General features: G+C 47.1%; 1 protein-coding gene and 1 pseudogene across 3 annotated transcripts; one reads left to right on the top strand and one right to left on the bottom strand.

Annotated features, from left to right (window-relative positions):
• Positions 1-165: 165 nt before the first annotated feature.
• On the bottom strand, positions 166-8,843 carry PPP1R14D (protein phosphatase 1 regulatory inhibitor subunit 14D; the record flags this gene model as incomplete). Of its 2 annotated transcripts, XM_084904963.1 has the most annotated exons (4): positions 166-700; positions 888-920; positions 1,112-1,195; positions 8,346-8,843. In XM_084904963.1, the coding sequence occupies 4 exons, from the start codon at positions 8,598-8,600 to the stop codon at positions 635-637; spliced, it is 438 nt and encodes a 145-aa protein (XP_084761089.1). In that variant the 3' UTR covers positions 166-634. The 2 variants fall into 2 exon arrangements, with proteins under 2 accessions (XP_084761089.1, XP_084761088.1); XM_084904962.1 differs by having other exon boundaries at positions 888-1,195; positions 8,346-8,600.
• Positions 8,844-9,026: 183 nt separating this feature from the next.
• Positions 9,027-13,345, top strand: LOC311611971 (ras-related protein Rab-42-like; annotated as a pseudogene). Its single transcript has 2 exons — positions 9,027-9,152; positions 12,751-13,345. The product of its transcript is annotated as a ras-related protein Rab-42-like (transcript).
• Positions 13,346-15,620: the final 2,275 nt, after the last annotated feature.

The following is a 15,620-nucleotide window of genomic DNA, read 5'->3' as shown; positions in this document are numbered from 1 at the left end:
GAGCTCTGGAAAGAGTCCTCAGCCTGAGACTTCCTGCCTCACCTAGCGAGGCAGGTTTCAGCCTCCCTGATGTCCCAGACCCAGATGGCTTTTTCCTTTTGCCTCTGGGACTCAAAACTAGTCTTTGCCGCTTGGCTCCTGTTGATGATGACAGGGTGCTTTGTGTCTTAGCCTCAGGGCCTTGCTAGAATTGTGATCTCTGAAGCAGAACTCTGACCTTCATTTTTAAATTCTCAGATTGGATGGATGGATGGATGGATGGATGGATGGACGGACTGACGGATGGTGAGGTATGAAGATAGAATGTATCATGATGCTCGCCTCCTGGTAAAGCACTTCACCCTCTCCCTCCCCTCAGTACAGATATGTCCACACTCCATTCAGCCGGGACTCCTAAAGGTTTTATCCACTTGGCTGTGAAGGAAAACACTGGGCAGCGGCCATGACGCTCCCAGAAAGCCCAACTGACAAGAACTAGCTGTGATTGTACATACAAAAGGGTTGGCCACATGTGACCTCATCTTCCAACGTTCCTTGTCCGTGTCCCAAGGAGCCACTTCCCTCTCAGCCCAGGATCCAGAGGCTTGGGGCAGGCCTGACAGCGCTGCAGCTGCTGAACGTAGTCTCACAAGTCCTATTTCTGAGGCCGACTGAGTCTCCGGAGTTTCTTGATTTGACTGAGCAGTTCGGAGATAAAAGGCTGAAGAAGAAATGGGTGAGATCAAGGCATGGAGTCACACCCACCACCATACTGTCCTCCCTAATATCTGCCTTACCCCGTCTCCTGGAGCCAGGGAAGGGAGAAAGATGCAGGCCCAAGCTTTCCTGTCATTAGTTTCCTCCCCACTGGGCCTCCCCTTACCCCCAGAGCAGCAAAGCATCCTTACCTCTGTGGGGCTGGGACAGCCTCGGAGAAGAGCCTGGGTAGAAGAGAGCAGACAGTGGGTCCTGAGCCTCCGTACTTTCTCACAAGCCCGCACTCAGTCTCCCAGGAATTCCCTCTGATTTGGTTCTCCCACCCCACCCAAGGAGGCAGAACCTGGGTTCCTAAGTTCCCCTTAGTCCAGCTTCCAACCCCAAACCCTGGCCCCAGACCCAGCCCCCATTCTACCTCCAAATGAGTTTTCTGCTCCTCTGTGGGTAGTTCTAGGAGAGCTTCCAGGTCGATCTCCAGCTCGGAAGAGGTTGGTTGATCCTGTTTGGGAATCACATGGGGCTCAGAGAGGCCTGGCCAGCTAGTGCTGGAGTGAAAGTTACTGTCAGGGGCTCACCCGTTCCCCACTCTATTTTCCATGTCCAGTTCCTCTCATCTTCTTCAAACCACGCATTCATCCTGCCCTAACAGTTACTGGACACCTACTGTGATCTACCAGAACAGCCCTAGAAGTCTTTCAAAAGAGTGTCTGTTTTAATTTCAAAAGTTTTACATATATTGTTGGTAGAGATGTAAACAGTGCAGCTGCTTTGGAAAAGTTTGGTCGTTCCTTAAAATGTTAAATATATATTTATCATCTGACCCAGCAATTCCACTCCTAGATCTGTTCCCAAAAGAAATGAAAACACATGTCCACACAAAAAATTTTCTCATGAACCTTCATAGCGGCATCATTTATACTAGCCAGAAAGTCTAAAACAACCCAAATGCCCATCAGCTGTTGAATGGATAAATGAAATATGATGTAGCCATGCAATGTTACTCATCAATAAAAGGAACAAAGCGCTGATTCATGCTACAACATGGATGAACCTTGAAAACATTGTTAGTGAAAGGAACCAGTTATAAAAGGCTACATATTATATGATTCAATTTGTATGAAATGTCCAGAATAGATAAATCTATGGAGACACAAAGTAGATTAGTAGTTTCTTAGGGCTGGAAATGGTGGCGGTAGGGAATGAGGTATGACTGCTAATGGGTCCAGGGTTTCTTTAAGGGGTGATAAAAAGGCCAAAAATTAGATTGTGATGGTTGTACAACCATTTGAAGATATTTAAAATAAGAAATTTCCCACTTTGAGTGGTGAATTATATGGTATGTGAAATAAAGCTATCTTTAAGTTACTATAGTCGCCCTAGCCAGTTTGGCTCAGTGGATAGAGCATCAGCCTGTGGACTGGAGGGTTCTAGGTTCGATTCTGGCCAAGGGCACATACTGGAATTGCAGGCTCGATCCCCAGTAGGGGGTGTGCTGATAAATGATTCTCTCTCATCATGCTTCTATCTTTCTCGTTCCCTCTCCCTTCCTCTTTGAAATCAATAAAGATATACTTTTGAAAAGTTATAGTCATTGAAAAAATTTTAACTACAAAGATTATAAAATTGAAGATGAAAGAAGCTCAAGAGAATAAGAAGACAAGCCACAGATTGGGAGAAAATATTTGCAAGAGATGTATCTGATAAAAAAAAAAACAACTCTTACCCAAAATATACAAAGAACTCTTGAAACTCATAAATAAGAAAAGAACAATTTAAAATGGGCAAAAGAGCCAAAACTGGTTTGGCTCAGTAGTAGAGAATCGGTCTGTGGACTGAAAGGTCCCGGGTTCGATTCCGGTCAAGGGCATGTACATCGGTTGCAGGCACATCCCCAGTAGGGGGTGTGCAAGAGGCAGCTGATCGATGTTTCTCTCTCATCGACGTTTCTGGCTCTCTATCTCTCTCCCTTCCTCTCTGTAAGAAATCAATAAAATATATTTTAAAAAATAAAATAAAATGGGCAAAAGATCTGACCAGATGCCTCACCAAAGAAGATACACAGGTGGCAAATAACAGCTGAGAAGATACTCAATATTACATGTCATTAGGGAATTGCAAATTAAACCAACAATTAGATACCACTGCACGCCTATTAAAATGGAAGAAATCTAAAAAAAAAATAAAATAAAATAAAATAAAATAAAATAAAATGGAAGAAATCTAAAACACTGACAACACCAAATGCTGGTGAGGATGCAGAGCAACGGGAACTCACATTCATTGCGGTAGGAATACAAAGTGGTACAGACACTTTGGAAGACAGTCTGTTTCTTATAAAATGAAACACAGTCTTACCATACAATCCAGCAAGTGTGATCCTTGATATTTGCCCATATGACTTGAAAACATTTCCTCACAAAAACCTGCACACAAATGTTTATAGGAACTTCATTCATAATTGCCAAAACTTCATCTTTTTCACCCAGCCTGCCAGCCCCCCTCCCCTCTGACATCCGTCAGTCTGTTCTCTATATCTATGAGTCTATTTCTATTTTGTTTGTTAATTTTGTTCATTAGACTCCACATATTAGTGAACTCATTTGGTACTTGACTTTCTCTGACAGGCTTATTTCACTTAGCATAATTCTCTCCAGATCTATCCATGCTGTTGCAAAAGATAAGATTTCCTTCTTTTTATGGCCAAGTAGTATTCCATGGTGTAAATACACCACAACTTCCTTATCCACTCATCTACGGATGGACACTTGGGCTGCTTCCAGGTCTTGGCTACTGTAAATAACACCCAATGAACATAGGGTGCGTGGTGTCACGTTACTGATTCACTCTAAGAGCCATCATTGCTTTCGCATTATCAGTACAAGTGTCAATATAGTGAAAGAGGCGAACAACATCTTAGTATTGTTGTGAAAATAATCATGGGCCCCCTGACATGGTCTTAGGAACCCCTGGAGTCACCAGACCACAAGAACTGTTGCCTTATCCATTTGTCTATTAGGTTTGTTCAGTTTTTTCTTACTGATTAAAAAAAATAAGATTAGCCCTAGCATTCCACATAGAATTATCATTTGTTCAGAAGGGTTTTGGGGAATAGGTGTATGTGTTTAAATAGTTAAATCTAATGGTATTTTCCAGTTTAGGTTTTGCTTCCTTTTTATTTTATGCTTAACAAGTTCTTTCCACCAAAACTGGTTTGGCTCGGTGGATAGAGCATCTGTCTGCGGACTGAAAGGTCCCAGGTTTGATTCCGGTCAAGGGCATTTACCCTGGTTTTGGCAGCTGGTCAATGTTTCTCTCATCAATGTTCCTGACTTTCTATCCCTCTGTCTTTCTCTCTGTAAAAAAATCAATAAAATATTTTTTAAAAACACACAAGTTCTTTCCATATTGATGTGTATATTTTATATTCACCTTTACAAACTTCACCTTTTTCATTAATAATTTGGAATAATAATAATATTAATTTGGGATAATATTAAATATGTGTCAAGTGGCTACTGTGAACTTGGGAAATTCAGTGAACAAAACAAAGAACCTGCCCTCAAACAGCTTACGTGTTAGGATGAAAGGACTATCTTAGAACCCTGGCTCTGTTTTCATAAACAAAATAGAAATAGATGTACTAAGTAATCAAGTTGTGTAATTCAACTAAAAGTAAAGGCTATTAGAGGAACTTTTTGGACTATGGAAATGTCCCATATCTTGATTGGGGTATTGGATACATTATAGCAAAGTACATTCATATGTAGACTTTATTCTATAATTGATTTTTTAAAAAAATATTTTTTATTGATTTCAGAGACAAATTAACAGTTTTGGTCCTTCCTTTCCTTTTTCAAAAGGAACAGTGCTAGGTGTCTTAAGATAGCTCTTTCATCCTAAGCTCCCTTTGCTGCCTTGGTTTCTAGCTCATCTGATTCAGCATTCATTCATTTAATGCATATTTATTGAGAGAATGCTGTACACCAAGCATTGTGATGAGTACTGGGGTTATAATTGCAGGACAGACAGACATGATCCTGTCCTTGAAAAGCTTATTGTCTCTTGAGGGATATGGACAGGTGAAAAGGCACTTGCAATAGGGTGGTAAGCACGCTGACAGATACTTTGGGAGAATAGGGAAGGGAAACCTAACCGAGCCTGTGGTTTAGGAAGGCTTTCTGAAGGAAGTGACCTCTAACCCGAGACCAGAGGCTGAGTAAGAGTTAGCCAGATATGTAACTCTGGTCTTGATGGAGTAGCAGGGACCAGATTTATTCTCCCAACATAAGCACTAGAACACTAGACAAGAATATATGAGCAGTGTTTTCAGATATTGGACAAGAAGAAGCTCAAAAATACCCAAGAGAGAAGGGAAGTGAAAGAGGTAACCTCTAGACTTGCCCGGAATTGCTTTCTAGGGGCCATTTCCAGACCACAGAGCTGAGAGGGAGATTCCAAGCAGAGCACAGAGGTCCTGCTAAGTTGATATGACAGAGATCAGAATTCAGGGTTGAGGTGACTGGAATTTGCTGGACAAAGTTCTGGAGAGGAAGTGGTTATAAAGAAAATAACCTTCAGAAATCTGCATAAGGGGGTCTCTTACGTCTGCTGAACACAAGATACACATTCGTAGGGTAAAACCATGAGACACTGAAAGCACAGAGATGAACCGTTCCCAGACCTCACAGAGGTGTGGAGACAAATCAGAGTCCACCCGGCCAGCGCAGACAGCCAGCACGGACCATGCAGGGATCCAGTACAGACCTCAGAGGGGCCACGCTTCACTACGAGGGTGAATTATTCTCTAGCTTAAAGGCAACTCTAGACTAATCCTAACAGAGCTTAAACACAAGCCTCAGCAGAACCACAAGTAACTAAACTTCCTTCTAGGATAAAGCCCAACATTAAAGGGAGGGGGAAAAATCCAGTTACTCAACAACATAATTTATTCTACAATTCAGTATCCAGGCAAAAACCACTAGCCATGGCAAGAAGCAGAAAATGCTCCCTATACACTAAGAGGAAGACCAATCAATAGAATCAGACCCAGAAATGACAGAGAGGATGGAATTAGCAGACAAGGAAAACGTGAACACAGTGATGAAAATGGGAGATCTGAGAAGGAACCAAACATCCAGAGGTGAAAACTACAATATTTTAAATGAAAAGTTTACTGGATGGAAATAACAGTGTTTTTAAAATAGGAGAAACTTATGAGTGTTTAAGCCCCTGCTTAGCAGCCAAACCCACACTCCCACTCTGGACAGCAGGAGCGCCCGCACCCCACATCTGTCTGTTTGGGTTGGATCCAGACTTGCTTCCTCTGAAGAACCCAAAGCAGGCCATACACCCAGTGAAAAGAGGTGGGCCCTTCATCAAAGGGAGGTTGGGTCCCATTAAAAAAAAAAACTAAACAGGCCCTATCTGGTTTGGCTCAGTGGATGGAGAGTCAGCCTGCAGACTCAAGGGTCCCAGGTTTGATTCCTGTCAAGGGCATTTGCCTTGGTTGCAGGCACATCCCCAGTAGGGGGTGTGCAGGAGGCAGCTGATTGATGTTTCTCTCTCATCGATGTTTCTGACTCCCTCTTCCTCTCCCTTCCTGTCTTTTTTTTTTTTTTTTTTTTTTTTTTTTTTAACTAAACAAGTAGTGATGCATCCCTGGAACCATTTCCAGTTGAGCCATTTAAGGTGGACATGTAAGGAGAGCCCAGGTGGGTGGCGAGGGGCCCAGGGAAGTTAGAACTGGGGTCGGGTAAGTCTGGAGGCTCTGTGGCTTCCATCTCCGCCCAAGGTGCTCAGCCACTTGGGGCTTCCCCAGTCACTGGCTGCTTCCAGATGAAAAGAGCAGGGATTGGGAGAGGAACTGCCACCTGCACCTTTGGACAAGCACCATGGCAACTGCAGGCCAGGTATTTTATTTCAGTCATTGCCTGGGAGCGGTCCTCCTACACATCCTGTTGGAAATGTTATAAACTCCTTATTGTACTGCTTCCCCCCCCCTACCCCCCCCTCCCTTAATCTTGCAAAACAAGTTTTGACTAGTATCTTCCTTTGATCTCCAGAAGGACTTGCCCTGAGGTGTCTGAAATATGAGACTTTTCACAGCAATCTGAAATGGAAGCTGATCCAGAGAGAGGGTGCTGGCAGGAGTGACTGGCACGGGAGGTGTCCTGCAAGGTCAGAGCAGACTCGGGCCAAGAAAGTTTGCCTCTCCCGCTCCCAGCGTCAAGACATCTGCCACCTGCCCCAGGATGCACCTGGTCCAAGCAGCCACATGACCCAGTGAGCCTCACAAGGCAGCGTGGACCACATGGCGACTCCTCCCCACCCAACCACAGAGGGCTTTCCTGGAAGAATCACAGGCCCTTGTTTAGAGAGAGAGAGAGAGATTGAGAGAGAGAGAGAGAGAGAGAGAGAGAGAGAGAGAGAGAGAGAGAGAGAACTGAGTCAAGAAAGAGGAGAAATAAGGACCATGGTATGAGGATAAGGGAGACTTGTAGTTTCTGGCTGGGTGCAGTGGCTCTCTGCCAGCCAAATGCTAGCATCACTGTGGAGCTTATGAGAAAGACCAGTGCCTGGGCCCCACCCTAGCAGATTCTAATTAAATTCAGTTGAGGTGCAGCCAGGACACTGTTTTTTCCCCCTGAAGTACTTCAGGTGTGTGGAGAACCACTTAATGCACAAGTGTGTGCTCAGGCTCTGCGGGCAGAGCCCCGGCCGCAGCCCTGAGTGCCGTGGCTTCCTAGCTACTCAGCATCGCCAAGCTTCCATGTCCTCCAGGGTGAGATACTACCCATCTAATGGAGTCATGGGGTGTGGAGTGTGTGTGAATGAAATAACGCACATCAAATGCTGGCACTGGGCCTAGCAGGTGCTTCAGTGCTCAAAATGTGCTCTTGTTAAAGCAGTGGTTGCTACTACATCAGGAGCCCAATGTGGAGCTGGTTGAGCACTTCCCATGACAAGGGACCAAGACCCATCCTTGGCCCTGGGGGAACGGAGGGTAGTCAGTGAGAACCAGGACAAGCCAGACCAGCTGCTGGCGTTAGTGCCGGTTACTCTGATGTTCTGGCCCCGTTCTGTTCATTCTGAAACGAGGAACATGTTCTAGATCTTTGCGGACAGATATGTTGGTAGCCACTAGCCACGTGGGGCTATTGGATAGTGTGACTAAGACACTGAACTTTGAATATGATTTAATTTCCATTAATTTGAAGTTAAATAGCTACACGTGGCTCATATCTACAGTATTGGACCGTGTAGCTCTAGATGTGTATATACGTTGAGGAAAAGAGTAAAGAAACACATAAAAGAAAAAGAAAAATAGCCCTTCTATTATCTCTCTTGGACATCAAAACGTCGTAAAAGGCGGTATTGACAGGCCCAGGTTTTTACAGCCCGTTTTATAGATTAGGAAACCAAGTCTCTTTGATGGTAAAAGACATGCCTCCCGGATTGTGAGGAGTTAGAGGCAGAGCCCAGAGCAGAGGGGCCAGATTTCTGGGCTGCAAGCGCACGCTTCGCCTGTTGGGAAGAGCGATCTCTCCATGGGAGCATCGCATCCACCCTCCAGCTCCTCCTGGCTTTTCCTCAGCTCCCGGGCCAGGCTTCAAGCCCCTGCTCCCCCCTCCCTCCCCCACGCTACCCACCTGGAAGAGCTCCTGAAGCTGCTTGTCCACCCACTGCTCCAGGTCCACCCAGCGCTGGAGCTGCCCGCGGTCATACTTCACCGTCAGCCGGCTGGGTCTCCGGGACCGGGGCACCTTGGAGGGGTCGGCGTGGGACTTGGACTCTGAGTCTGTGGATGACGTCCTCCTCTTCCCAGAAGCCCACTGGACCCTCTTACTGGAGCTCTCCCCGTCGGGGTTGGGAGAGGTGCAGGCGTCAGGGTTTGAAGGCAGCATGGGAGGAATGGCCCGGGCAAGGAGCTGGGATACACTGCCAGTCAGAGCCTGGGTGCCAGGGAACTGAGGAAACCGGGAAACAGAGACAAACAGGGAAGAAAGGTGGGAGGGGCGGGGGGTCAAAGATCAACAGGTGCTGGAAATGCCAGACGCCTGGCTCCTGGCGGCCAGTGAATGGCACTCCCGAGCTGAGCTGTGCCCTAGCCTCCCTTTCTAGCAGCCGTAGAGGCTCCCATGTGACGTAAGCTGCAAAGGAGCAAAGGTCAAGAGGGTGCCATGCCTCGGGAGGGGGCAGGGGCCCTGGGGCCCTGAGGGGTGTGGGTCAGTGATCTGTGCTCTATGACCAGCTCTGAGATAGGACCAGAGTCACACTCACCCGAGAACCTGCTGCACTCCACCGCCTGGAGTCTACCTGTGGGCGGTCGGATGGACCTGCAGGAGCAGTGTCCCCGGCAGGAAGGAGCTCCTGCTCAGAGCATGGCCCTGCTCGGAGGGGTGCTTATCTGTGGTCCCCATGGAGTCAGTGCCCTCTGTGTCTGGGTGTGTCTGCATGTGAGCCGCCTTTAGGAATATGTGAGGGGAGGGGCGCTCCTGTGTTAGCCAGGCCCCCTGTGCTTGCAAAGGCAATTTACCAAGCCTGTCTCCTTTTTCCAGAGGCAACTGCTTAGGAAGCCATGTTTATCATCACATGACCCTCCCCTGACTCACGTCCCTCCTGACAGGAAACCTGCAGACTAACTTTTACCCAGGTATCAAGGCCTGCTACTTCTACACCTGCTTGCACTCTAAATGAATGGTGTTGCCCTGGCTGGTTTGGCTCAATGGATGGAGCTTTGGCCTGCAGACTGAAGGGTCCCGGGTTCGGTTCTAGTCAAGGGCACATGCCTGGGTTGTGGGCTCGGTCCCCAGTAGGGGGCTTACAGGAGGCAGGCAATCAATGACTCTCATCATTGATGTTTCTATCTCTCTCCCTTCCTCTCTGAAATCAATAAAAATGTTTTTTTTTAAATAAAGGAATGATGGTTTTGTTTGTCTAGTTCTTTGTAACAAAAATATGTAAACTTTTTAGAAAAGTTACAGGACACTAATTTTTAAAAATGGATTTTTAGAGAAAGGAAGGGAGAGATAAACACCGACTTGTTGTTCCACTTATGCATTTATTGGTTGATTCTTATATGTGCCCTGACCAGGGATCAAACCCACAACCTTAGTGTATCGGGACAATGCTCTAACCAACTGAGCTACACAGCCAGAGTTAATTTTTTTTTTTAATGGAAAGCTCAGAAGGACGAACAAATGAAAGTGAAACTGAAGGGTCCCAGAGAGAAACATCGACCAGCTGCCTCTTGCACACCCCCCACCGGGGATGTGCCCGCAACCAATTTACATGCCCTTGCCCGGAATCAAACCTGGGACCCTTCAGTTCTCTTCTTTCGCCAAATCCTCTCTCCAGAGGCAACTGCCGTCAACAGCTTGTCTTTAGTTCTCCTGTGATCACCATTATCCTTTTATGCAACACCATAAATATGTCCGTTTTTGTCACTATCTCTTCTCTCCTTAATCTGAAGGATAGATCTTCACTAACTCCATCTCTTTTGCTTCCACATCCCAATTTTCGTTTATATATTACTTTTGAGGTCTGGTAGCAGTTGCCTTTATGTTGAGTTTCTGTTTCCAATCTATGGGCTTCCACCATCATACTGTACACGGACGCTTAAAGATAGCTTTAGACAGAGGCCAACCAATGAGTCTTTTTTTTTTTTTTTAAACAGTTTTTTTAAAACATATTTTATTGATTTTTACAGGGAGGAAGGGAGAGGGATAAAGAGTTAGAAACATCGTTGAGAGAGAAACACCTATCAGCTGCCTCCTGCACATACCTCACTGGGGATGTGCCCACAACCAAGGTACATGCCCTTGACCGGAATCGAACCTGGGACCCCTGAGTCCGCAGACCAAGGCTCTATCCAATGAGGCAAATTGGTCATTGGATAGAGCGTTGAGTCTTTAGGTCCAATTTTAGGCCCTGGGGAAGCCCAGTCGTGGAAGGAAGACTGATCTGAGTTCAAACTCAACTTTGTCTTTTTGTTTTTTATTTTATTTATTTTATTGATTTTTTACAGAGAGGAAGGGAGAGAGATAGAGAGCTAGAAATGTCGATGAGAGAGAAACATCGACCAGCTGCCTCTTGCACACCCCCTACCGGGGATGTGGCCGCAACCAATGTACATGCCCTTGCCCGGAATCAAACCTGGGACCCTTCAGTCCGGAGACCGATGCTCTACCACTGAGCCAAACCGGCTTCGGCTCAGCTTTGTCTTGCATGGGTTTCACAGCTCTTTAAGTCTGCTGTCTCATCTGCAAAATGGGGTTCGGGGAGGGTTAAATGAGATGATAGACATAAACATTTAGCATGGTGTCCAAAAAGAGTCCCTTCTTAGTAGACATCCATTCCCTCCTTTCTCCCCTTCCCATTCTCCCTGCCTTCCTGCTGAGGCTCTGCATCTGAAGTGCTGGCCCTGGGACTTCTCAGCGACTTCCTTCCTGGGCCTCTGTGGAGGGGGTGGAAATTAGCAAGGATAGGGGAGCCTCTAAAATGCATCCTGCAGACTCCCCTGTTACTCTGACACTGTGACGGGCAGTCATTATTATGCTGGTCCCCTCTCTCTGCTGCTTCCTGTCTTCTGAAGGACTTGAGAACCTTTCTGGAAGAGGAAGCAGGTGAGAGGAGGCCTTGGGTTTTGTTCATTCGTCACCTCATTCACTTAACAAAGGCTTTATGAGCTCCTCTCGCAGGCCAAATACTGTGTCAGCACCAGGATGGCTGATCCAAAAGAGACACAGTTCCTGCCTTTATGGAACTCACCATCTAGTATAAAAATAAACAAACATGCCGAAACTGGTTTGGCTCAGTGGATAGAGCGTCGGTCTGCAGACTGAAAGGTCCCAGGTTTGATTCCGGTCAGGGGCATGTACGTTGGTTGCGGGCACATCCCCGGTAGGAAGTGTGCAAGAGGCAGCTGGTTGGTGTTTCTCTCTCATCAACGTTTCTAGCTCTCTATCTCTTTCCCTTCCTCTCTATAAAAAATCAATAAAAATATATTTTAAAAAATAAATAAACACTAATCAGCTAATAAATAAATATAAAATGGCAACTGTAGTTAGTGATCTAAAGAAAAAGGTATGATAAGGTGTCATGTAGTGAGTAATAACATTTGAACTGAAATTTTTTAAATATATTTTATTGATTTTTTACAGAGAGGAAGGGAGAGAGATAAAGAGTTAGAAACATCGATGAGAGAGAATCATTGACCAGCTGCCTCCTGCACACCCCCTACTGGGGATGTGCCCACAACCAATGTACATGCCTCTGACTGAAATCAAACCTGGGACCTTTCAGTCTGCAGACCGACGCTCTATCCACTGAGCCAAACCAGTTTCGGCATGAATTGAATTTTTTTAAAAATATATTTTTTATTGATTTTTTTTACAGAGAGGAAAGGAGAGGGATAGAAGTTAGAAACTTCCATGAGAGAAACATTGATCAGCTGCTTCCTGCACAGTCCCTACTGGGAATGTGCCTTCAACCAAGGTACATGCCCTTGACCAGAATCAAACCTGGGACCTTTTAGTCTGCAGGCTGATGCTCTATCCACTGAGCCAAACCAGTTAGGGCTGAACTGAATTCTGAAGGGTGAGTAGGCATGAACTAGGCACAAGGGCCAGCAGGAGTGGACCGGGCAGAAGGCAGACCATAAGCAAAGCCTCTTGACAAGAAGGAGATGATGAGTACAGAGGACAGAGAGTCCAAGGGACAGGATCAGAAAGGAGGGGAGCCATGAGCACAAGGTGTGAAAGTACGTAGTACACGGGGGCCCGGTGAATCATGTTAAGGCATTTTATCTCCAGTCTAAGAGCCTTGGGAATCACTGCAAAATCTTAAGCAATGGTGGTTGGGCAGGCTGACATATTCCGATTTACATTTCTAAAAGATCACCCTGGCCATTGAATAGAGAGAGGATCAGAGGGTGCAGAAGGGCTGGAGGAGACCAATTAAGAGGCCATGGCTAGATGGGCTGCGGGCGGGGAGGCGCGGCGATAGAGGCGGAGGGCGAGGCGCGGGCCACGGGGGGGCCGGGCTGGCTGCCAGTTCCGGGTGCGGTGCTGGGGGCCGCCGCGGTGGGGAGACCTCCTGCTGCGGCGCTTCCCGGCGGGCGCGGCGGGGAGCCCGGAGCCGGGCGGGCGGCGGCGCCCACGGCGGGCGTGGAGTTCCCCGGCGCGCGCTGCGCCTGCCGCCGGGCCGCGCTCAAGCTGCAGCTCTGGGACACTGCGGGCCAGGAGCGCTTCAGGTGCATCACCAGGTCCTTTTACCGGAATGTGGTGGGTGTCCTGCTGGTCTTCGATGTGACAAACAGGAAGTCCTTTGAACACATCCCGGACTGGCACCAGGAGGTCCTGGCCACCCAGGGCCCCACAGGGCAATCTTCCTGCTCCTGGGCCACAAGAGCGACCTGGAGAGCGCCCGCTGCGTCTCGGCCCAGGAGGCAGAGGCGCTGGCTGCCACCCTGGGCATGGCCTTCATGGAAACCTCAGCCAAAAACAACTGCAACGTGGACCTAGCTTTCCAGACTCTCGCCAACGCCATCCAGCAGGCCCTGCAGCAGGGGGACATCAAGTTGGAGGACAGGCCTCCAGTGCCCAGGCTCCCCAGCAGGAAGCGGCATGCAGGCCCATGCCAGTGTTGACTCCGGGAGGAAAAGGGTTAAAACAGTGCCAACCTCAGACGCTGGTGGGATGGAGACTGTTCATATAAACAATGCCCTGGCATCGTCATGGCTCCTGGATTTTGGGTCTCAGAGCTCAGCCCCTTTGCACCAGGAACGTCTAGGCTCTGGCCAGGCAGCTCAGCTGGTTAGAGTGTTATCTCAGTAAGTCAAGGTTGTCGGTTAGATCGTATACAAGCATCAACAAATAGTGGAGCAATAGATCAATGTCTCTCCCTTCCTCTCTCTCTCTCAAATCAATCAATAAAAGCAAGTTCTAGAGGCAGGTAAAAAAAAAAAAAAAAAAAAGAGGTCATTGCTGTAAGGCTTGACAAGGGGAGGCAGTGTTGCTGATACCCTGTTTCCCCGAAAATAAGACAGTGTCTTATATTAATTTTTCTCCCAAAGTTGCGCTAGGTCTTATTTTCAGGGGATGTCTTATCTTTCCATGTGCTAGGTCTTATTTTCGGAAGGTGTCTTATTTTTGGGGAAACACAGTAGTAAGAAGTGGAGAAGCTGGAGAGGTATTTAGGGGGCAATCTTTAACAGAACTTTAATTGAGAACATAAATATGCAAACTTCCTGGATGCCTACATAGAGACATAGACAGGTTCATGCAAGGAGCCTCTCTGAGCCTGTTTCCTAATGTGTAAACTGGCGGTTGGTGGGATTCTGCATCAGCAAACAGTATGGACCTGGTGAAACTTGAGGGCACAAGAATGAGTTTTTCCCATCCTACAGAATAAAAGCCCAATATGCAAATTGTCCCCTTTCCACCACTCACTATGATGTACACTGACCACCAGGGGGCGGCGTGGAACGTGGCAGACATTGGCGATGCAGCACAGGCAGCAGGCGGCAGTGGAGGCGCTGCCAGCCCTGAAGGAGCCCCAATGAGAACAGGACCTCGGTGGGATGGTGGAGCAGGTGAGCAGGTGGTACCAGGCCCAGCAGGTGGTACCTGGCCCAACCAGGTGGAGCAGGTGAGCAGGTGGTACCAGGCCCAACTGCCCCACTGATCACCCCGCAGATGGTGACCAGCAGAGGCGGTAGCGGAAGACAGGGCTGAGGGAGCCAGGCGGGGGTGGGAGAGCCTGGCTTCAACCTATCGCCCCGTAAGCGGGATGGTGGAGCAGGTGAGGAGGCGGCGCCAGGCCAAGGCGGGGTGCCAAGCAGGGCTGTGAGGCTGGGGGTACGAGCTGGGGCCCAATATCTGGAGGCCACTCTGAGGAGCCCCACCTGTGCATGAATTCATGCACCAGGCCTCTAGTTATTAATAATGTGAGACTCCTTAAGGTATTCACCAATGATACATCTGATAAGGGGTTAATATCCAAAATCTGTAAATAGCTCAAACAACTCAACACTAAAATTAAACAATCCAACGAAAAAGTGGACAGTGAACCTGAATAGACACTTCTCCAAAGAGGGCATACAGATGGCCAATAGACATGTGAAAAGATGCTCAAAATCAGTAATCATCAGAGAAAGGCAAACTGAAACCACAATGAGACATCACCTCACACCTGTCAGAATAGCTGTCATCACTAAACCCACAACGTGGTGAAAGTAGTGGCATTTGAATGGTGGAAATATGGGGTATTTTTAATTCTATTTCATTGTTATAATTATTGTTTTCAAATGCTGAAAGCAAGTCACTTTGTTTTTCAAGACTCACTAATGGAGTCCAACCTGTTCTGTTAGAGGCGATTCCATAATCTAGTTACTCAATGCCTGTTATTAGATGTGTGAGATTGCTACCAATTTTTGCCATTATAATGCTGCTCTGAACATCCTTGTAACTATTCCTTTGTTAGCATTTCATGATTTGTCTCCCCTTAAGAGAAGTTCTAGAGATAGATCTATAAGGACAGAGGATGTGTAGAATTATAGGAGAATTGAATATTTATGGTCATATTAGCTCCCTGAAAAATTGTACTGAATGAACTGTTTATAGTTTGATGTCCTAATATATTCCGTTAATGAATATGTTAGTTGTATACACATTGCTGCATAATAATTATTTCCAAATTTAGTAGCTTAAAACAGTAAGCATTTTTTATATCGCTGTTTCCATAGGGGGCTTGGCTGGCGCCTCTGGCTTAGGGATTCTCAGGAGGCTGCAAGCAGCTAGGGGGCAGCCATGGCTGTTGGTCAGAGACGTTGTTTCTTGCCTACGGACCTCTCTAGAGCAGCAGCCACCAACCTCCAGACCTCACGGACCACCAGTGTCCATGGACCACCGGTTGGCAAGCGC

The sequence above is a fragment of the Pipistrellus hanaki genome (genome assembly GCF_964339955.1).
Source record: "Pipistrellus hanaki genome assembly, chromosome: 1".
Lineage (NCBI taxonomy): Eukaryota > Metazoa > Chordata > Mammalia > Chiroptera > Vespertilionidae > Pipistrellus > Pipistrellus hanaki.
The sequence above is the reverse complement of the archived record's forward strand: the minus strand, read 5'-3'. Positions and strand labels throughout refer to the sequence as shown.